General features: G+C 42.5%; 1 protein-coding gene across 1 annotated transcript; it reads left to right on the top strand.

The window, feature by feature from the left end:
* Positions 1-200: 200 nt before the first annotated feature.
* On the top strand, positions 201-25,437 carry LOC139384320 (receptor for retinol uptake stra6-like). The gene is made up of 19 exons (XM_071129001.1): positions 201-298; positions 801-867; positions 8,847-8,932; positions 9,443-9,582; positions 12,465-12,631; positions 12,850-12,963; positions 13,955-14,022; positions 15,194-15,276; positions 15,380-15,441; positions 15,631-15,793; positions 19,403-19,478; positions 19,934-20,067; positions 20,275-20,392; positions 21,193-21,294; positions 22,109-22,272; positions 22,910-23,044; positions 23,258-23,394; positions 23,581-24,768; positions 24,871-25,437. Exons 1-18 carry the CDS (start codon positions 201-203, stop codon positions 23,752-23,754), a joined length of 2,088 nt encoding a protein of 695 aa, XP_070985102.1. The 3' UTR covers positions 23,755-24,768; positions 24,871-25,437.

The following is a 25,437-nucleotide window of genomic DNA, read 5'->3' on the forward strand; positions in this document are numbered from 1 at the left end:
TCAAAGCTACCCACCAACACACAGTGGAGTAAGCTACAACTCTCAATACAATTAAAAAGTATCAATATTTATTGATCGGGAAGTGCTGCGCTGCGTTGGGACATAGCTGGAGAGACGGTTGATGATCGAAGGTTGGCCAGGTGGATTTCCTCTGGTTTTCACCCGTCAACGTGGACTATAGCAACAGAGACAAGATCAAGATGAACCAGACCAAGGTGGTAGAAGAGGAACCATATAACTACTATGACTACTCAGACTGGTACTCCAACAATATGGAACCCACCAGACCTCCAAAAGAGTAAGTATGGGGGTCAGTAAATAGCATACTATTTAGCCAACACTTTTTTAAAAATCCATAGGACTTACATATACATATGTATACATATACATATATTTTCGTATATGTGGCCACAGCACAGCGGGAATCACATTTTTTTCAACCCTGATGTTGCAAGCATCATGCTCTACCAACTGAGCCACACAGGACCAGTGCAATGAATTATGGGGGGGACTGTGTCATAATGTTACGATGATTTTATTTAATCTAAGATCAAGGGTTTCTCAATCACTGACCTGGCATGGGCCAAAGTATAGCTGGTTTTCAATCATTCCAGTTTTTCCATCCGTGATTAAATGATCTATTACAAATGGCATATTTTCAGTTGTTAGGTGAAACTCTTGTCAGATTTGCTACCGAGAGCACAGTCAGGCTGAACAGGATGTCTAGGGAGTTTGTTTTTTGCTCTGTCTAAATGGTTTCTGACGGTCATTACTCAGCTTGTGTTACATGACTGTTTCAGAGTTATTCTCCCGTGTGACCCCACAGTGGATGACCAGCTTTTCCACATAGGCATCGCTTCAGTATCTGTAAGTATCGGACCTTCTGTCTATTTTCAATATTTACACCCGGAGAAAACATTTTACTTGAACCTCGAACAGGAAGTCATGTTGAGACCAAGGTCTCTTTTACTAATGCGCCATGTAATTACAGAGACACACACATCCGGTACACATTTACCAACAACAGTAGGGGTCACAGGTCAAATGAATATCAAATATGAATGTTTGGAATGAATGGAAACAGTGAATGTTTATATAGACCATGTCCTAAAGGGGATGTTCAGTCAGTACAGATGATTATAGACCATGCCCTAAAGGGGATGTTCAGTCAGTACAGATGACTATAGACCATGCCCTAAAGGGGATGTTCAGTCAGTACAGATGACTATAGACCATGCCCTAAAGGGGATGTTCAGTCAGTACAGATGACTATAGACAATGTCCTAAAGGGGATGTTCAGTCAGTACAGATGACTGTAGGCCATGCCCTAAAGGGGATGTTCAGTCAGTACAGATGACTATAGGCCATGTCCTAAAGGGGATGTTCAGTCAGTACAGATGACTATAGGCCATGTCCTAAAGGGGATGTTCAGTCAGTACAGATGATTATAGACCATGTCCTAAAGGGGATGTTCAGTCAGTACAGATGACTGTAGGCCATGCCCTAAAGGGGATGTTCAGTCAGTACAGATGACTGTAGGCCATGCCCTAAAGGGGATGTTCAGTCAGTACATTGGTGCTACTCTCTATGACCTCAGAAAGCCATCTCCCTCAACATCATCAGTGATATATGTCATCGTTAGGCCTTGTCCAATTTGTGGTAGAGGGCTCGCTCCACTTTTCTGAGGAGAACAATGGCATGAATTATAATTGAACTGACACACCGTAGGACTTTGGGATTCTGCCAAATAGAGCACACTCAGAGCACTATGTAGGGACAACCTGGACTCAGGGGTACACGTAACATAGTAAATGTAAACCCGTGACACTCTAATGAGTGTGATATGTTAAGTTTGGTATGGTATGTATTCATGTGTGGCTGTCCATCATCCATTTTGTATGATATGTTCCTGAATTACAATTCATATGATATGTTACAAATTTCAATTTGTTTTGGCTAACGCTAGCTAGGTGGATAATTGGGGGAAGGGAAGGGTTAGCTAACATGCTATATAGTCGCAAAGTAGCTAAAAAGTAGTTAGTAGTTCCAATGTTGTTAATTAGATAAAAATGCTAAAGTTGTCTGTGAGGAAATTCAAACATGCAATATTTTGGTTGCTAGATATTCGTGTTCAAATCAAATCAAAATCAAATCAAATCAAATGTATTTATATAGCCCTTCGTACATCAGCTGATATCTCAAAGTGCTGTACAGAAACCCAGCCTAAAACCCCAAACAGCAAGCAATGCAGGTGTAGAAGCACCATGTTAATCAAGTGTTATTGGTCACATACACATGGTTAGCAGATGTTAACGTGAGTGTAGCGAAACTACCTAATACACACAAATCTAAAGGGGTGAATGAGAATGAGTACATATCAGTATATGAATGAGCGATGGCCGAATGGCATAGGCAAGGTGCAGTAGATGGTATAAAATACAGTATATACTGTACATGTGATGTGAGTAATGTAAGATATGTAAACATTATTTAAAGTGGCATTGTTTAAAGTGACTAGTGATCCATTTATTAAGGTGGCCAGTGATTGGGTCTCAGTGTAGGCAGCAGCCTCTCTGAGTTACTGATGGTTATTTCACAGTCTGATGGCCTTGAGATAGAAGCTGTTTTTCAGTCTCTCGGTCCCAGCCTTGATGCATCTGTACTGACCTCGCCTTCTGGATGATAGCGGGGTAAACAGGCAGTGGCTCGGGTGGTTGATGTCCTTGATGATCTTTATGGCCTTCCTGTGACATCGGGTGGTGTAGGTGTCGTGGAGGGCAGGTAGTTTGCCCCCGGTGATGCGTTGTGCAGACCGCACCACCCTCTGGAGAGCCTTGTGGTTGAGGGCGGTGCAGTTGCCGTAACAGGCGGTGATACAGCCTGACAGGATGCTCTCGATTGTGCGTCTGTAAAGGTTTGTCAGGGTTTTGGGTGACAGGCCAAATTTCTTCAGCCTCCTGAGGTTGAAGAGGCGCTGTTGCGCCTTCTTCACTACACTGTCTGTGTGGGTGGACCAATTCAGTTTGTCTGTGATGTGTACGCCCATGTTATACACCCCCATGTTATACACCCCCATGTTATACACCCCATGTTATACACCCCATGTTATACACCCCCATGTTATACACCCCCATGTTATACACCCCATGTTATACACCCCCATGTTATACACCCCCATGTTATACACCCCCATGTTATATACCCCATGTTATACACCCCATGTTATACACCCCATGTTATACACCCCATGTTATACACCCCCATGTTATACACCCCCATGTTATATACCCCATGTTATACACCCCCATGTTATACACCCCCATGTTATACACCCCATGTTATACACCCCCATGTTATACACCCCCATGTTATACACCCCCATGTTATATACCCCATGTTATACACCCCATGTTATACACCCCATGTTATACACCCCATGTTATACACCCCATGTTATACACCCCCATGTTATACACCCCCATGTTATATACCCCATGTTATACACCCCCATGTTATACACCCCATGTTATACACCCCCATGTTATACACCCCCATGTTATACACCCCCATGTTATACACCCCATGTTATACACCCCATGTTATACACCCCATGTTATACACCCCCATGTTATACACCCCCATGTTATATACCCCATGTTATACACCCCCATGTTATACACCCCCACCCCCATGTTATACACCCCATGTTATACACCCCCACCCCATGTTATACCCCATGTTATACACCCCATGTTATACACCCCCATGTTATACACCCCCATGTTATACCCCCATGTTATACCCCATGTTATACACCCCATGTTATACATGTTATACACCCCATGTTATACACCCCATACACCCCATGTTATACACCCCATGTTATACACCCCCACCCCATGTTATACACCCCCACCCCATGTTATATGTTATACACCCCCATGTTATACACCCCCATGTTATACACCCCATGTTATACACCCCATGTTATACACCCCCACCCCATGTTATACACCCCATGTTATACACCCCCACACCCCCATGTTATACATGTTATACACCCCATGTTATACACCCCATACCCCCATGTTATACATGTTATACACCCCCATGTTATACACCCCCATGTTATACACCCCCACCCCATGTTATACACCCCCATGTTATACACCCCATGTTATATACCCCATGTTATACACCCCCACCCCCATGTTATACACCCCATGTTATACACCCCCATGTTATACACCCCATGTTATACACCCCATGTTATACACCCCATGTTATACACCCCATGTTATACACCCCATGTTATACACCCCATGTTATACACCCCATGTTATACACCCCATGTTATACACCCCATGTTATACACCCCATGTTATACACCCCATGTTATACACCCCCATGTTATACACCCCCATGTTATACACCCCCATGTTATACACCCCCATGTTATACACCCCATGTTATACATGTTATACACCCCCATGTTATACACCCCATGTTATACATGTTATACACCCCATGTTATACACCCCATGTTATACACCCCCATGTTATACACCCCACCCCATGTTATACACCCCCATGTTATACACCCCATGTTATACACCCCCATGTTATACACCCCATGTTATACATGTTATACACCCACCCCATGTTATACACCCCATGTTATACACCCCATGTTATACACCCCATGTTATACACCCCCATGTTATACACCCCCATGTTATACACCCCATGTTATACACCCCCATGTTATACACCCCATGTTATACACCCCCATGTTATACACCCCCATGTTATACACCCCACCCCCATGTTATACACCCCCATGTTATACATGTTATACACCCCACCCCATGTTATACACCCCCATGTTATACACCCCACCCCATGTTATACACCCCCATGTTATACACCCCCATGTTATACACCCCCATGTTATACACCCCCATGTTATACACCCCATGTTATACACCCCACCCCATGTTATACACCCCCATGTTATACACCCCATGTTATACATGTTATACACCCCCATGTTATACACCCCATGTTGTTATACACCCCATGTTATACACCCCATGTTATACACCCCATGTTATACACCCCCATGTTATACACCCCCATGTTATACACCCCATGTTATACACCCCCATGTTATACACCCCATGTTATACACCCCCATGTTATACACCCCATGTTATACACCCCACCCCATGTTATACACCCCATGTTATACACACCATGTTATACACCCCCCTGTTATACACCCCATGTTATACACCCCATGTTATACACCCCCATGTTATACACCCCATGTTATACACCCCATGTTATACACCCCCATGTTATACACCCCCATGTTATACACCCCCATGTTATACACCCCCATGTTATACACCCCCATGTTATACACCCCCATGTTATACACCCCATGTTATACACCCCCATGTTATACACCCCCATGTTATACACCCCCATGTTATACACCCCATGTTATACACCCCCATGTTATACACCCCATGTTATACACCCCCACCCCATGTTATACACCCCCACCCCCATGTTATACACCCCCATGTTATACACCCCATGTTATACACCCCCATGTTATACACCCCCATGTTATACACCCCCATGTTATACACCCCCATGTTATACACCCCCATGTTATACACCCCCATGTTATACACCCCCATGTTATACACCCCCATGTTATACACCCCCATGTTATACACCCCCATGTTATACACCCCCATGTTATACACCCCATGTTATACACCCCCATGTTATACACCCCCATGTTATACACCCCATGTTATACACCCCCATGTTATACACCCCATGTTATACACCCCCATGTTATACACCCCCATGTTATACACCCCCATGTTATACACCCCCATGTTATACACCCCCATGTTATACACCCCATGTTATACACCCCCATGTTATACACCCCCATGTTATACACCCCCATGTTATACACCCCCATGTTATACACCCCCATGTTATACACCCCCATGTTATACACCCCCATGTTATACACCCCCATGTTATACACCCCCATGTTATACACCCCATGTTATACACCCCCATGTTATACACCCCCATGTTATACACCCCCACCCCCATGTTATACACCCCCATGTTATACACCCCACCCCATGTTATACACCCCCATGTTATACACCCCCATGTTATACACCCCCATGTTATACACCCCCATGTTATACACCCCCATGTTATACACCCCCATGTTATACACCCCATGTTATACACCCCCATGTTATACACCCCCATGTTATACACCCCCATGTTATACACCCCCATGTTATACACCCCCATGTTATACACCCCCATGTTATACACCCCCATGTTATACACCCCCATGTTATACACCCCCACCCCATGTTATACACCCCCATGTTATACACCCCCATGTTATACACCCCCATGTTATACACCCCATGTTATACACCCCCATGTTATACACCCCCATGTTATACACCCCATGTTATACACCCCCATGTTATACACCCCCATGTTATACACCCCCATGTTATACACCCCATGTTATACACCCCCATGTTATACACCCCCATGTTATACACCCCCATGTTATACACCCCCATGTTATACACCCCCATGTTATACACCCCCATGTTATACACCCCCATGTTATACACCCCCATGTTATACACCCCCATGTTATACACCCCCATGTTATACACCCCCATGTTATACACCCCCATGTTATACACCCCCATGTTATACACCCCCATGTTATACACCCCCATGTTATACACCCCATGTTATACACCCCCATGTTATACACCCCCATGTTATACACCCCCATGTTATACACCCCCATGTTATACACCCCCATGTTATACACCCCATGTTATACACCCCCATGTTATACACCCCCATGTTATACACCCCCATGTTATACACCCCCATGTTATACACCCCATGTTATACACCCCCATGTTATACACCCCATGTTATACACCCCATGTTATACACCCCATGTTATACACCCCCATGTTATACACCCCCATGTTATACACCCCCATGTTATACACCCCCATGTTATACACCCCCATGTTATACACCCCCATGTTATACACCCCCATGTTATACACCCCCATGTTATACACCCCCATGTTATACACCCCCATGTTATACACCCCCATGTTATACACCCCCATGTTATACACCCCCATGTTATACACCCCCATGTTATACACCCCCATGTTATACACCCCATGTTATACACCCCCATGTTATACACCCCCATGTTATACACCCCATGTTATACACCCCCATGTTATACACCCCCATGTTATACACCCCATGTTTTTCACCCCCATGTTATACACCCCCATGTTATACACCCCCATGTTATACACCCCATGTTATACACCCCCATGTTATACACCCCCATGTTATACACCCCCATGTTATACACCCCATGTTATACACCCCCATGTTATACACCCCCATGTTATACACCCCATGTTATACACCCCATGTTATACACCCCCATGTTATACACCCCATGTTATACACCCCCATGTTATACACCCCCATGTTATACACCCCCATGTTATACACCCCATGTTATACACCCCCATGTTATACACCCCATGTTATACACCCCATGTTATACACCCCCATGTTATACACCCCCATGTTATACACCCCATGTTATACACCCCCATGTTATACACCCCCATGTTATACACCCCCATGTTATACACCCCCATGTTATACACCCCATGTTATACACCCCCATGTTATACACCCCCATGTTATACACCCCCATGTTATACACCCCATGTTATACACCCCCATGTTATACACCCCATGTTATACACCCCCATGTTATACACCCCATGTTATACACCCCCATGTTATACACCCCCATGTTATACACCCCATGTTATACACCCCCATGTTATACACCCCCATGTTATACACCCCATGTTATACACCCCCATGTTATACACCCCCATGTTATACACCCCCATGTTATACACCCCCATGTTATACACCCCCATGTTATACACCCCCATGTTATACACCCCCATGTTATACACCCCATGTTATACACCCCCATGTTATACACCCCCATGTTATACACCCCCATGTTATACACCCCATGTTATACACCCCCATGTTATACACCCCCATGTTATACACCCCATGTTATACACCCCATGTTATACACCCCCATGTTATACACCCCCATGTTATACACCCCATGTTATACACCCCCATGTTATACACCCCCATGTTATACACCCCCATGTTATACACCCCATGTTATACACCCCCATGTTATACACCCCCATGTTATACACCCCATGTTATACACCCCCATGTTATACACCCCATGTTATACACCCCATGTTATACACCCCATGTTATACACCCCATGTTATACACCCCATGTTATACACCCAAACACCCTTCTTTTCTTCTTGCTGTAAGCAACCTTCTGTCCTACGTAACCGTACCAAACCTAACGTATCATACTCATTTGAGTGTCCCAGGTTATTTAAAGGTTTCCTATGTTACGTCTAGTCTATGAGACCAGGCTGGAAGGGTGGGTCAGCGTCTCCACTTACCAGGGGCTCATCAAAAATAATGAGACAATAAGGGGGGAGCATTCAGAAGGTCCTTTCCTAGGAGTATCCCCCCCCCATATTACTTCAGGCCCTCTGGCTTTACAACAAGGTACATTAGATGATTATTTTAGTTGTACTGTAGTTTAGGAGAGGAATTAGAGTTCTTATTGTATCACTATGGAATATCTTGTCTCCTAGCTCGTTGTGATGCTGATTCTAGCAGTCCTGAAGAGGAGAAAGAGTCTATGTGAGGGTTTTGCCAGTGGATCAACTGGTAACTCAAGGTAAAGTGCAGGTTCATTTACCAGACACATCAACATGAAGCAACCAGGAACTCTTGTCAATATGTGACAACCCACTGGGCAAATACTGGTTAAAAATCAGCGTTTGTTTCCATGTAATTTCAACACCAAAATTAAATGTGATGACATTGAATCAATGTGGAAAACTGATTGGATCTGAAAAGAGAAAGGAAACCTGAGGGAATTTCCTATTTTTTTCCCCCCAAAATTGAACCTAAAATCCAATGACATGGTGACATTTGTTGTTGATTTCATGTTGAATTCATGTTAGTTGACAACTCAACCAAATGTAAATCAAAACTAGACGTTGAACTGACGTCTGTGCCCAGCGGGAAACCACACAAAACACCACTATTACAAGAACAACTCAGGCTGCCTCATCGCCATAACACACTATGAGACAATTTATAACAATGAAATAAGTTACCATTCATTTGCGGGTGTTTGCTTGGTCTTATCTCTGGTCTCTTCCCGCTGTGTGCCCCCCACCAGTCCAGTGAACTTCCTGGACCAGACGCAGCACAAAGCCCTAGCAGTAGCTGTGTTTGGGCTGGTCTTCAGCAAGCTGTCTGTATTGGTCCTGGCTCCAGATCCCCTGCCCTTCTCCAAAGACACCCCTCAGGAAATCAAAGGTGAGCAGCTGTGTCCCTGTCCCATTAAAACCTCTTGAATTTAAAGTTCTCATATTTGGTGACCCTATTTTTAAAATTATTTTTTATTAAATTCAGTCTGGTATGAAAACGGTAGCCCCTATCTGCAAAGTCTGCCGTCAGCTGAGTATCTTTGGCTATTGATCGGTGCCTTCAAATCTTTGGTGTGACTTACTACCATATATGGGCATACGAATTTAAAAGCGCAGGCAGAGCCGATGACCTCATTTTCAAGATGGCTGCCACCTACATTTCGGTTAGCGTTGTGAAGCATAAACACAATAATCAGGGAATACGTCGATAGACACCGAAAGCCGGGACTCCACAGATCATGAGGTCTTATTTGTCTGCCCGTGACCTACCGTTATCGATCACCAGCCTACTGCCATGTTATCTGATGATGTATGACTTGATGGCAACATCCAATGTCCACCGAGGGACTATATCTTTGCACATCAAAAATATGATGTTGCCTGGTTACGCGCTGTAGGCATCCGTTACACAGGGGATTGGCTACTATGGCACCTTGACAGTATCGTAGCCAATGAGATAAGCTTTCCAGAGATATGCAGTTTACCTGACTGGGACAAAGCATTGCCTAGAACCTTTTAAGATCCAACGTGCAAAAACAGTGTAATTAAAACATTCTGACACTTTGGAGAGGTTGAAAGGACACTTAAGTGTACCCTGGATACCCCATAACTGTCACGGTTTTCTGTGTGAGAAGGAGAGTCGGACCAAAATGCAGCGTGTAGATTGCGATCCATGTTTAATAAACAAACGTAAAACACGAATCGATACAAACACTACAAAACCAAGAACGTAACGAAAACCGAAACAGCCCTATCTGGTGAAAACACAGAGACAGGAACAATCACCCACCAACACACAGTGAAACCCAGGCTACCTAAATATGGTTCCCAATCAGAGACAATGACTAACACCTGCCTCTGATTGAGAACCATATCAGGCCAGACATAGAAATAGACAAACTAGACAATGAAACATAGAATGCCCACTCAGCTCACACCCTGACCAACCAAAACATAGAAATATACAAAGTAAACTATGGTCAGGGTGTGACAATAACACCACCACAATGTTGGAGTGAGGTTGAAAGGACAATTAAATGTACCCTGGATACCCCATAACACCACCACAATGTTAGAGTGAGGTTGAAAGGACACTTAAATGTACCCTGGATACCCCATAACACCACCACAATGCTGGAGTGAGGTTGATATGGAAGAAACTGTGTTTTTATACTAAACAAATATAATTTAAGGATTGCAAATATGTAATAGCACCGGAATGATCTAATTTACAGACATATGTCACTTTGGAGAGGTTTAGGGACACTTGGAAACGTCCCGTGACCACACCTGACACCACTTACTAAAAACACCTACCCATTTCTAGTTGTTAGATCTATCAATTCCATTCCCCCCCCCCCTGATGTTGTTCACATGTTGTGGAAGCCGTCTGATGTGTTTCCAGCTCTGGTCATCAATAATTCACTTCTAGCTTGTCAATGAACGATGACTTTCAAAAACCCCACAAAAAAACGGGTTTTGTGTGTTCTCGATCATGTGTATTCTGAACTATGTAACTCCTATATATCTTCTGATATTTTCCTCATAATCACCCAGATGTCTTCTTTCCAAAGATACCACGTTCTAGCATGTCAGAATCATGTAATTACAGATGAATAGCAGTTACTTTTGGGTCTATTTTGGAGGAACTCTACAGGTTTTAAACAGACTGTCTTTATAGGCCTTTCATTTCTCTATGTACACTGTTGCCCTACACACACACACTCACACACACCGTCACTCCAACACACACACACACACACACACACACACACACACACACACACACACACACACACACACACACACACACACACACACACACACACACACACACTCACTCACACACACCGTCACTCCAACACACACACACACACACACACACACTCACACTCACACACACCGTCACTCCAACACACACACACACACACACTCACACACACCGTCACTCCAACACACACACACACACACACACACACTCACACACACCGTCACTCCAACACACACACACACACACACACACACACATACACACACACACACACACACACACACACACACACACACACACACACACACACACACACACTCACACACACCGTCACTCCAACACACACACACACACACACACACACACACACACACACACACACACACACACACACACACACACACACACACACACACACACACACACACACTGTCACTCCAACACACTCACAAACACTCACTCCATCATCTGCTCACTCACACATAACATGCACATACATTGATACTGACTCTACACACGTACACACCCACTCACATACAAGCTGCTGATACTTAAAAAATAATAATCTTATCCTGTTGCCTAGTTAGCTTACTCCTGTACCAGTCATAAGTTTGGACACACCTTCTCATTCAAGGTTTTTCTTTATGTTTACTATTTTCTACATTGTAGAATAATAGTGAAGACATGACAACTATGAAATAACACATATGGAATCATGTAGTAACCAACAAAAAGTGTTGAATCAAAATATATTTTATATTGATTCTTCAAAGTAGCCACCCTCTACCTTGATGACAGCTTTGCACACTCTTGTCATTCTCTCAACCAGCTTGATGAGGAATACTTTTCCCAACAGTCTTGAAGGAGTTCCCACATATGCTGAGCACTTGTTGGCTGCTTTTCCTTCACTCTGCGATCCAACTGTGGAACAGTGTAAACACATTGAAGGATGAACTGGTGTGATACTAAATACATACTGTGTGTGTTCCTACTCCTTCCAGAGTACATGAAGATCATCGCCATATTCTACTGGCCTGCCCTGTACTACCCACTCCTGGCCTGTGGTACGCTCCACAGTAAACTGGGCTATGTGCTGGGCAGTCTATTCTCCTGGACCCACTTTGCTGTCCTCGTCTGGCAGAAGATTGACTGTCCCAAAACACCAGAGGTAAAATCATCTGATATATAAAGTGGGAGAAAAAAAAGGGGGGCACATCTTTTTTGTTGTTGTTGTTGTTATTGTTGTTGTTGTTGTTGTGTCATATTTAACAGAGTTCATATCTCCAGCTGAAACGTATTCTATAATACAGTATCTTAAAACCATAACAAACTGGTAAAAAATAAATCAGTATGTTTTGTATCAATATGTTTCTCTTGTCTCCACAGCTGTATAAGTACTATTCCCTGCTGGCCAGTCTCCCACAGATCGGCTGTCTGGGATTCCTCTGTATCAAGTACCCACTACTGTTTCTCAAAGGTGCTAAGGCTAATGGTTCTGAGGTGAGGGAAGCCTGCTCTTTGACCAAGGAGTGTATAGTCATGAACCTGCCAGCCGCTGTAGTCTCTCTTTAAGGTTTTGATGAGAACGATGTCAACGTGTCATGATCCTTTAGGTTGTCAAAACGCTGGGGTTATTGTCCTGTCTGTGTTTAGGTTGTCAAAACGCTGGGGTTATTGTCCTGTCTGTGTTTAGGTTGTCAAAACGCTGGGGTTAGTGAACTGCCTGTATTTAGGTTGTCAAAACGCTGGGGTTATTGAACTGCCTGTATTTAGGTTGTCAAAACGCTGGGGTTATTGTCCTGTCTGTGATTAGGTTGTCAAAACGCTGGGGTTATTGAACTGTCTGTGATTAGGTTGTCAAAACGCTGGGGTTATTGTCCTGTCTGTGATTAGGTTGTCAAAACGCTGGGGTTATTGTCCTGTCTGTGATTAGGTTGTCAAAACTCTGGGGTTATTGAACTGCTAGTCTAATATCTGGATGAGAACTGCCTGTATTTAGGTTGTCAAAACGTTATTGTCCTGCTCGTGATGCTTATGGAATATCTACAGTATGTAAAAACTAAACATAGCTCCTCAAGAGACTTTTAAAGTTATGAAACTACATTAACCACGTAACTTGTAACCAAAGGTGTGATTACGTAAACAGCTTGGATGGGATTGATTTAGTGTAAAATATCCCCTGCACAGATTATGACCCAGGAATGTTATTTCTCTCAAGGTTTACACAATGCAGTGTTTATTTCACTGTAATCCGTGGATTGTCTCGCTGTAAACTGTCGGTGACAGTGAGATCATGTGAGGTCGTTAATCCGTCTGTGTTGTGATCACAGCTACAGTTCTAGCGACCTCACACATTATTTTAATGTGAATTTTCTGCATCCACATGATTGATTCTATACAGTGTTGCAGGTGGTCAGTGTTGTCAGATCATACATCCCATAATGTTTATGTATTAATTAAACAGTTTGATTCTGATACTCTTTGGCTTCAGGACCTGGAGAGCAGCTACTACACAGACTACGTGAAATTAATTCTAAAGAAGAAAAAGTCAAACATCAGGTGGGGTTTATGAGAAAAACAGGATATTAAAACTGAATGACCAGACTGTTTTATTATGAGAGAAACAAGATACTAAACTGAATGACCAGACTGTTTTATTATGAGAGAAACAAGATACTAAACTGAATGACCAGACTGTTTTATTATGAGAGAAACAAGATACTAAACTGAATGACCAGACTGTGTTTTATTCTGAGAGAAACAAGATACTAAACTGAATGACCAGACTGTGTTTTATTATGAGAGGAACAAGATACTAAACTGAATGACCAGACTGTGTTTTATTATGAGAGAAACAAGATACTAAACTGAATGACCAGACTGTGTTTTATTCTGAGAGAAACAAGATACTAAACTGAATGACCAGACTGTGTTTTATTATGAGAGAAACAAGATACTAAACTGAATGACCAGACTGTGTTTTATTATGAGAGGAACAAGATACTAAACTGAATGACCAGACTGTGTTTTATTCTGAGAGAAACAAGATACTAAACTGAATGACCAGACTGTGTTTTATTCTGAGAGAAACAAGATACTAAACTGAATGACCAGACTGTGTTTTATTATGAGAGGAACAAGATACTAAACTGAATGACCAGACTGTGTTTTATTCTGAGAGAAACAAGATACTAAAACTGAATGACCAGACTGTGTTTTATTCTGAGAGAAACAAGATACTAAACTGAATGACCAGACTGTGTTTTATGATGAGAGAAACAAGATACTAAACTGAATGACCAGACTGTGTTTTATGATGAGAGAAACAAGATACTAAACTGAATGACCAGACTGTGTTTTATGATGAGAGAAACAAGATACTAAACTGAATGACCAGACTGTGTTTTATTCTGAGAGAAACAAGATACTAAAACTGAATGACCAGACTGTGTTTTATTCTGAGAGAAACAAGATACTAAACTGAATGACCAGACTGTGTTTTATTATGAGAGAAACAAGATACTAAACTGACTGACCAGACTGTGTTTTATTATGAGAGAAACAAGATACTAAAACTGAATGACCAGACTGTGTTTTATTATGAGAGAAACAAGATACTAAACTGACTGACCAGACTGTGTGTTATTCTATGACATAAACTAAGTAAAGTAACTAAGTAAACTAAGTAGTGATGATTTGCAGTTATTGACATCATTGTGTTCTTGTTCAGTACCTCCATCAGATCAGATAAACCCAAACTGTTGGAGACAGTAAAAGACACAGCCAAGTCCTACATCTACACACCAGAGAAAGGTAAGTCTGGAGGGCTTTTGACAATTTGTCCGCTAATCTTTTTCTTTTAAAACATAATATTCTAACGACACCATTGTCTCACCATGATTTCTTTTGTTGGTAGTATTCCGGTTTCCACTGAAGCTGGCGATCTCAGCATTTGTGTCGTCCATAGCAGTTTATCAGGTGAATAAATCCTGCAGTTAATTAGGAATCCGTCACGTTTCAGCAAAACGTAACAATAAACAAAGGAACATAACAACAATCCACATCGAAGGTTGGTTGTGAACATGGCTGCTTTCAGATAACCTGACAAGATGCCTGTTGTTTTAATAGAAATAACTCTTAACAGTCACGTGGTCATCCATCCCCTAGGTGGCGCTGTTGCTGGTAATACTGGTGATCCCCACCCTCCATATAGTCCGTGCTGGTATAGATGACAAGTTCCCCTTCCTTCTGGAGGGCGTTGGTATCGTCCTATCAGAGGACAGGATGGAGGTGGTCCAGATTGTTATTCACTATACCTGGTGTCTGGAAGGTGGGTGTCTGTCCTGCATTTACTGACATGAGCTGCAACACAAGGGTGGGTTGATCCTGGCCTGTTCGTTATGTTGTGTAGTGTGTTACCTGTGTGGGTTGATCCTGGCCTGTTCGTTATGTTGTGTAGTGTGTTACCTGTGTGGGTTGATCCTGGCCTGTTCGTTATGTTGTGTAGTGTGTTACCTGTGTGTGTTGATCCTGGCCTGTTCGTTATGTTGTGTAGTGTGTTACCTGTGTGGGTTGATCCTGTTCTGTTCGTTATGTTGTGTAGTGTGTTACCTGTGTGGGTTGACGTTATGTTGTGTAGTGTGTTACCTGTGTGTGTTGACGTTATGTTGTGTAGTGTGTTACCTGTGTGTGTTGACGTTATGTTGTGTAGTGTGTTACCTGTGTGGGTTGATCCTGGCCTGTTCGTTATGTTGTGTAGTGTGTTACCTGTGTGGGTTGACGTTATGTTGTGTAGTGTGTTACCTGTGTGTGTTGACGTTATGTTGTGTAGTGTGTTACCTGTGTGTGTTGACGTTATGTTGTGTAGTGTGTTACCTGTGTGGGTTGACGTTATGTTGTGTAGTGTGTTACCTGTGTGGGTTGAACCTGGCCTGTTCGTTATGTTGTGTAGTGTGTTACCTGTGTGGGTTGAACCTGGCCTGTTCGTTATGTTGTGTAGTGTGTTACCTGTGTGGGTTGACGTTATGTTGTGTAGTGTGTTACCTGTGTGGGTTGACCCTGGCCTGTTCGTTATGTTGTGTAGTGTGTTACCTGTGTGGGTTGACGTTATGTTGTGTAGTGTGTTACCTGTGTGTGTTGAACCTGGCCTGTTCGTTATGTTGTGTAGTGTGTTACCTGTGTGGGTTGACGTTATGTTGTGTAGTGTGTTACCTGTGTGGGTTGATCCTGTTCTGTTCGTTATGTTGTGTAGTGTGTTACCTGTGTGGGTTGACGTTATGTTGTGTAGTGTGTTACCTGTGTGGGTTGATCCTGTTCTGTTCGTTATGTTGTGTAGTGTGTTACCTGTGTGTGTTGACGTTATGTTGTGTAGTGTGTTACCTGTGTGGGTTGACGTTATGTTGTGTAGTGTGTTACCTGTGTGTGTTGACGTTATGTTGTGTAGTGTGTTACCTGTGTGTGTTGACGTTATGTTGTGTAGTGTGTTACCTGTGTGGGTTGACGTTATGTTGTGTAGTGTGTTACCTGTGTGGGTTGATCCTGGCCTGTTCGTTATGTTGTGTAGTGTGTTACCTGTGTGGGTTGATCCTGGCCTGTTTGTTATGTTGTGTAGTGTGTTACCTGTGTGTGTTGACGTTATGTTGTGTAGTGTGTTACCTGTGTGGGTTGACGTTATGTTGTGTAGTGTGTTACCTGTGTGGGTTGATCCTGGCCTGTTTGTTATGTTGTGTAGTGTGTTACCTGTGTGTGTTGACGTTATGTTGTGTAGTGTGTTACCTGTGTGGGTTGACGTTATGTTGTGTAGTGTGTTACCTGTGTGGGTTGATCCTGGCCTGTTTGTTATGTTGTGTAGTGTGTTACCTGTGTGTGTTGACGTTATGTTGTGTAGTGTGTTACCTGTGTGGGTTGACGTTATGTTGTGTAGTGTGTTACCTGTGTGGGTTGATCCTGGCCTGTTTGTTATGTTGTGTAGTGTGTTACCTGTGTGTGTTGACGTTATGTTGTGTAGTGTGTTACCTGTGTGTGTTGACGTTATGTTGTGTAGTGTGTTACCTGTGTGTGTTGACGTTATGTTGTGTAGTGTGTTACCTGTGTGTGTTGACGTTATGTTGTGTAGTGTGTTACCTGTGTGGGTTGACGTTATGTTGTGTATTGTGTTACCTGTGTGGGTTGAAGTTATGTTGTGTAGTGTGTTACCTGTGTGGGTTGATCCTGGCCTGTTCGTTATGTTGTGTAGTGTGTTACCTGTGTGGGTTGATCCTGTTCTGTTCGTTATGTTGTGTATTGTGTTACCTGTGTGGGTTGACGTTATGTTGTGTAGTGTGTTACCTGTGTGGGTTGATCCTGGCCTGTTTGTTATGTTGTGTAGTGTGTTACCTGTGTGGGTTGATCCTGGCCTGTTTGTTATGTTGTGTAGTGTGTTACCTGTGTGGGTTGAACCTGGCCTGTTCGTTATGTTTTGTAGTGTGTTACCTGTGTGGGTTGATCCTGGCCTGTTTGTTATGTTGTGTAGTGTGTTACCTGTGTGGGTTGAACCTGGCCTGTTCGTTATGTTTTGTAGTGTGTTACCTGTGTGGGTTGATCCTGTTCTGTTCGTTATGTTGTGTAGTGTGTTACCTGTGTGGGTTGATCCTGGCCTGTTCGTTATGTTGTGTAGTGTGTTACCTGTGTGGGTTGATCCTGTTCTGTTCGTTATGTTGTGTAGTGTGTTACCTGTGTGTGTTGATCCTGGCCTGTTCGTTATGTTGTGTAGTGTGTTACCTGTGTGTGTTGACGTTATGTTGTGTAGTGTGTTACCTGTGTGGGTTGACGTTATGTTGTGTATTGTGTTACCTGTGTGTGTTGACGTTATGTTGTGTAGTGTGTTACCTGTGTGTGTTGATCCTGTTCTGTTCGTTATGTTGTGTAGTGTGTTACCTGTGTGGGTTGACGTTATGTTGTGTAGTGTGTTACCTGTGTGTGTTGACGTTATGTTGTGTAGTGTGTTACCTGTGTGGGTTGAACCTGGCCTGTTCGTTATGTTGTGTAGTGTGTTACCTGTGTGGGTTGACGTTATGTTGTGTAGTGTGTTACCTGTGTGTGTTGACGTTATGTTGTGTAGTGTGTTACCTGTGTGTGTTGACGTTATGTTGTGTAGTGTGTTACCTGTGTGGGTTGAACCTGGCCTGTTCGTTATGTTGTGTAGTGTGTTACCTGTGTGGGTTGATCCTGGCCTGTTTGTTATGTTGTGTAGTGTGTTACCTGTGTGGGTTGAACCTGGCCTGTTCGTTATGTTGTGTATTGTGTTACCTGTGTGGGTTGACGTTATGTTGTGTAGTGTGTTACCTGTGTGTGTTGACGTTATGTTGTGTAGTGTGTTACCTGTGTGTGTTGACGTTATGTTGTGTAGTGTGTTACCTGTGTGGGTTGAACCTGGCCTGTTCGTTATGTTGTGTAGTGTGTTACCTGTGTGGTTTGATCCTGGCCTGTTTGTTATGTTGTGTAGTGTGTTACCTGTGTGGGTTGAACCTGGCCTGTTCGTTATGTTGTGTATTGTGTTACCTGTGTGGGTTGACGTTATGTTGTGTAGTGTGTTACCTGTGTGGGTTGATCCTGGCCTGTTCGTTATGTTGTGTAGTGTGTTACCTGTGTGGGTTGAACCTGGCCTGTTCGTTATGTTGTGTAGTGTGTTACCTGTGTGGGTTGATCCTGTTCTGTTCGTTATGTTGTGTAGTGTGTTACCTGTGTGGGTTGAACCTGGCCTGTTCGTTATGTTGTGTAGTGTGTTACCTGTGTGGGTTGACGTTATGTTGTGTAGTGTGTTACCTGTGTGGGTTGAACCTGGCCTGTTCGTTATGTTGTGTAGTGTGTTACCTGTGTGGGTTGATCCTGTTCTGTTCGTTATGTTGTGTAGTGTGTTACCTGTGTGGGTTGACCATGGCCTGTTTGTTATGTTTTGTAGTGTGTTACCTGTGTGGGTTGACCCTGGCCTGTATGCTCACCCTGATCATGCTCATGAGGTCCATGATCCTTCACAGGTAAATACCTTTGATCAGCCAACACAGTAACACAGTAACACACTAACACAGTATCACACTAACACAGTATCACACTAACACAGTAACACAGTATCACACTAACACACTAACACACTAACACAGTAACACACTAACACACTAACACAGTAACACACTAACACAGTATCACACTAACACAGTAACACAGTATCACACTAACACAGTATCACACTAACACAGTAACACACTAACACAGTAACACAGTATCACACTAACACAGTAACACACTAACACACTAACACAGTAACACATTAACACACTAACACACTAACACAGTAACTATATCAGTGCAGCAAACATTGTGTTCTTTTGTACGTTCAAGAAACATTTGGAAAATACCAAATAACTGATATTTTCAAGTGTGTTCCTTTCATAATCCTTTCAGTAATTCTACGTCTTCATGTTTCTACCATCAGATGGAACCTCCAGGGCTTGTACAGAGGAGATATTTACAACGTGTATAATTGCCAGAAGAGCATCCGTCCGTCTCAGACAGGCCTGGTGTGTTGGATGGGTTTCATTGGCTATCAGGCTGCTGTCATCTCTTTAGGTAGGCTGACCTGACACGGTGGTTTTAATTCCTAATTAAAGGATTATCCATTTACCATTTTATCATATAGTTCTTCAGTGAATACTTGGTCATTTCTGTGTGCCACCAACCTCAATGCCTTTTAAAACTTACTTTTAAAAATGAATTTTATGAATTTTATATTCTTATTCTAAATTCCTCTCTTACTATTTAATATTATTTTGTCAGGAATGGTCCTCCAGACTTTGGTCTTCTTCATCTGTTTTGTGTGGTTGGTGTTCCTCATCATCATCCCCATCTTGTATGGCCAGAACCTTATACTCTTCCAGGTCGCTGCCAAGGCCTGGTGAGTGCATCTTTAAATTGGAACTAAATTTGTTCCTGTGTGCTTATATGGAATCATACTCTTATATGGAATCATACTCTTATATGGAATACTCTTATATGGAATCATACTCTTATATGGAATCATACTCTTATATGGAATCATACTCTCATATGGAATCATACTCCCATATGGAATCATACTCTCATATGGAATCATACTCTCATATGGAATCATACTCTCATATGGAATCATACTCTCATATGGAATCATACTCTCATATGGAAATACTCTCATATGGAATCATACTCTCATATGGAATCATACTCTCATATGGAATCATACTTTTATATGGAATCATACTCTTATATGGAATCATACTCTTATATGGAATCATACTCTCATATGGAATCATACTCTTATATGGAATCATACTCTTATATGGAATCATACTCTCATATGGAATCATACTCTTATATGGAATCATACTCTTATATGGAATCATACTCTTATATGGAATCATACTCTCGCCACGAAGCCTTTATCTGATTTTCAAGCACCATCTTACAGAAACAATTTTGACCAGCTAGCTCATCACCACAATACACTTTGAACTGATTGAGATACTCATCAGTTGATAAAAGCCTATTACTTTCATATTGTGTGGATTATTTTCATATTGTGTGGATTATTTTCATATTGTGTGGATTATTTTCATATTGTGTGGATTATTTTCATATTGTGTGGATTATTTTCATATTGTGTGGATTATTTTCATATTGTGTGGATTATTTTCCCGTTGTGGTATCTGATCTCACCAGGCCTGTGTGGGTGACGTTGATACTGACTATTACTCTACAACACGTCACAGCCAGGTTTGCTTTTATCAAAAAGGATGCTGGGACAAGAGACTTGAACAACAGGTACTAAGATTCTAGAACTCTATAAATCTGTTCACACTGTTATGCTTTATCTTGGCCAGGTCGCAGTTGGTACTAAGATTCTAGAACTCTATAAATCTGTTCACACTGCTATGCTTTATCTTGGCCAGGTCGCAGTTGGTACTAAGATTCTAGAACTCTATAAATCTGTTCACACTGCTATGCTTTATCTTGGCCAGGTCGCAGTTGGTACTAAGATTCTAGAACTCTATAAATCTGTTCACACTGCTATGCTTTATCTTGGCCAGGTCGCAGTTGGTTAAGATTCTAGAACTCGATAAATCTGTTCACACTGCTATGCTTTATCTTGGCCAGGTCGCAGTTGGTACTAAGATTCTAGAACTCTATAAATGATTTACTTTATTTATTTGTTTATTTCTAACTTTTTTTTCTCAGAACTAGTGACATCATAGATTACACCAGGGTTCCCCAAAATCGGTCCTCGTGACCACAAGGGTGCACCTTTTGGTTTTTGCCCCAGCACAACACAGCTGATTCAAATAATCAAGCGTTGATCATTTGAATCAGCTGTGTAGTGTTAGGGCAAAAACCAAAACGTGCACCCCTTGCGGTCCCAAGGACCGATTTTGTGGAAATGCTGGATTACACACTTCTTGAGTTGAAAGATGGGTTTCTTTTCTTTTTGGTAAATTTCATGTTAACATGAAAAATGACACATTCAAATTAGTTTTTTTTTTCAAGGGGGACATGCCCCCGGACCCCCTGTACTTTCTTAGCACCATTGATCCATTCAAAGTAGAACTAACTAGATGTTTTATTGGCTGTGTTGTTCCAGAGGCAGTCTGTTCCTGCTTACCTACCTGCTCTTCCTGATCAATATCGTGGTGGGGTTGATAGCAGCCATCTGGAGGATGGTCATCACTGCCCTCTATAACATCATCCACCTGGGGCGCATGGACATCAGCCTCCTCAACCGCGCTGCTGAATCCTACGACCCGGGTACGTCAACATACAGTTCAGGGAATTCTACAGGAACTTTTTTGTTGTTGAAAGGCCTGCCACTGGTACATTTGTTACAGAACGGATATTGTCGAGGGGTCCTAGTTACATCGTCTGTAACCTGAATGAATGTGTGTGTGTTTCTGTGAGAAATAAAGGGTTTGAGGAACCGTGTTGGCTGGACATGTGCCTAAGGGAGACAGCAACCTTACTTTGGTCCAGTGCCAGCCAGCTCTGTCTCTCTTGACCTCTTGGTTGGCCAGTCCAAGCAGATTATTTTGTTCAGATGGTGGCGATACATAAATATGTTAAAAAAATGTAAAAATACCAAAGGCATGCCCAAACTCAAGACTTCAAAAAACAAACGAAAGGTGTCATGGCCACCAAAACAAAACCAGCAGCCTCACGGTTTGCCAGCCGGGACACTGACTGACCATCACCCTAATTAAAGTATTCTCATGTATTGGTGACCGTTCATTAGCAATCATCTAACAATAACCCACGAAATTGAAAAACATTTCTGAAATATGTCCCTGATGCTATGAAACACACAGGTGAACAGGTTAAACCTAACACATTGGTTTATGAATATGTGCCCGCGATATGTCTGAATCCCTGACCTCTGACCTTCATACAGCTTATTGTTACTACACCCACTACCTGAAGGTAGAGGTCAGCCAATCCCACCCTGTGATGAAGGCCTTCTGTGGGCTGGCGCTGCAGGCTGCCTCGGCTGGAGGTGCTGGGCAGAAGATGCGAGATGCTGAGGAAGGTTGTTATAGATATACACACTCATACACGGATTTGCACAAAAGGGGTGTGGCCTTTTCGGTCCCTCGCAGACACTTCCCAGACATGACATTGACTGAACCTACTACTACTACTACACAATGTGGAATTTATATCACCAAATAATTCCATCCATCCAGTGTCAGTCTCTTGCTCTGCCCTGACAGCCTGCTCCTCCTCCTCATTCTCCTTTCAGGGATCCAGCTGGTGAATCAGGAGAAGAGACCGGACAAGGTGGTTAACAGCAGGAGGGTGCGGGCACGCTGGCAGTTACTCTACACGCTGGTCAACAACCCGTCTCTACTGGGGTCCAGAAAACACTACCAGCTGCAGGTCGGTCGCCCAAAATAGAGAGTAGAAAAGCAGGCCAGCAACCTGTGTTTTGTGTGTGTGTCTGTGTGTGTGTGTCTGTGTGTGTGTCTGTGTGTGTGTGTCTGTGTGTGTGTGTGTGTGTCTGTGTCTATGTGTGTTTGACAACTTCCTGTACTCTACAAGACAAACATATTTCTTCTTCTCCAGCCCTCTGACAGCTTCGTGAACGGAACGAACCGTAGCGCCGCGGCAGGAAGCAAGAAAGACGCCAGCAGCAAACCCACCGCTGCCGAGGCAGGCGCTGCCACACCCTCAGGCGCTGCCACACCCTCAGGCGCTGCCACACCCTCAGGCGCTGCCACCGACGCTGCTGCTAACTGAGACCATGGCACACGGTCATGACTGATGTCATGTGGTTTATGGGGTCCTGACATCCTGCTGCTCTCTATAGAACCCAATGTTCCAACTGCTTGGTCTTCAGGGTAGCAGTTGACTGTAAGAGGCCTGTAATTTCTGTGGGTTGCAGTCAAGTGCCTTGGCTTGTTCAGCTGCACATGAAGTGAATCTCTATGTATGTTGCTTTCTGTGTCATATTGTTGTCTGCAATGTCGATTTCAAAATTTGCTGGTCTATTATTTCGTTTTTGGTAAAGGTCGTTATGGTGAAATAGTACAACATCTTAACGGTTGTATGTGTTTGGTTATGATGCACAGAGCACATCCTGTTTTAGCATCCACTATCCACCCCTTCCTTTAATGTGCTGCCTTTTATCAGTTGTTTCAGTAAGTTTTCAGAGGTTGAGATATTTGCTTTCAAAATATATTTAAGAACAATGATACATGTATTTTTTTGTGTAAATTAATGTAACTGACATCACAATCCAGAGTGAAAAAAAATCAACAGTTTTTCTCCCAGGTGGGAGTATGTGATTAAGACTCTTATTTTGAAAGAGAGACTTATTTTCAAACGAATAAAACAGTTTTAAAGTAAATACAGGGGAACAACAAACGTGTAAGCATGTTTTCAAGAACCACGATGACTGCATACGGAAACCCATTTTTACAGAAGCCAATATTCAGACAGTTCATTCGTAGTACAACAACACCTATTTTTGGCATTTCACTATAGATCGAATAACATGCCATGTTTGGAAGCTGCAAATCAATAACGAACAAGCATTCCTTGTCAATACTTTATTACTTCAGGCTCATATAGCAGAGGATGAACACTGAGGCAATGTACACATCTGAACACTTACATTTAACCATACACTATCAAAATGTAACACTTATCTTACTGTCAAAATGTAAGAGTTGAGCAACAGTGGGGGTTTTAATGGATATGAGATAGAGACACGTGGATCATGTATGTTATTGACTCATTACCGGGTTAAAGGTTACTGTAAAATGTAAGAGTTGAGCAACAGTGGGGGTTTTAATGGATATGAGATAGAGACACGTGGATCATGTATGTTATTGACTCATTACCGGGTTAAAGGTTACTGTAAAATGACGTACAACAGTAGCTTGTGACACACAGCTTAATAAGGGTTTTGTTGGCAACAGTGAAGTGGACGTTCACTCTAGATTCAAAAACAAAACATAGTGTGCAAAGCTGTCCTCAAGGCAAAGGGGGAGGGGCTACTTAGAAGAATCTAAAATCTAAAATATATTTTAAATTGTTTAACACTTTTTTTTTGGTTACTACATGATTCCGTATATGTTATTTCATATTTTTGATGTCTTCACTATTATTCTACAATGTAGAAAATAGTAAAACAAAATAAAAATAAAGACCTACTCATTCAAGGGTTTTTGTGTCCAAACTTTTGTCTGGTACTGTATATTATTGACACAATACCGGGTTAAAGGTCACTGTAAAATGACTTCGAACAATAGCTTGTGACACACAGCTTAAGGGTTTGTTGGCAACAGTAAAGCGGACATTCACTCTAGATAGAAAATAGCATTGATAGCCTACAATAGATTAACATAGACATTCACTCTAGATAGAAAATAGCATTGATAGCCTACAATAGATTAACATAGACATTCACTCTAGATA

Source organism: Oncorhynchus clarkii, chromosome 26 (genome assembly GCF_045791955.1).
Source record: "Oncorhynchus clarkii lewisi isolate Uvic-CL-2024 chromosome 26, UVic_Ocla_1.0, whole genome shotgun sequence".
Taxonomy (NCBI): domain Eukaryota; kingdom Metazoa; phylum Chordata; class Actinopteri; order Salmoniformes; family Salmonidae; genus Oncorhynchus; species Oncorhynchus clarkii.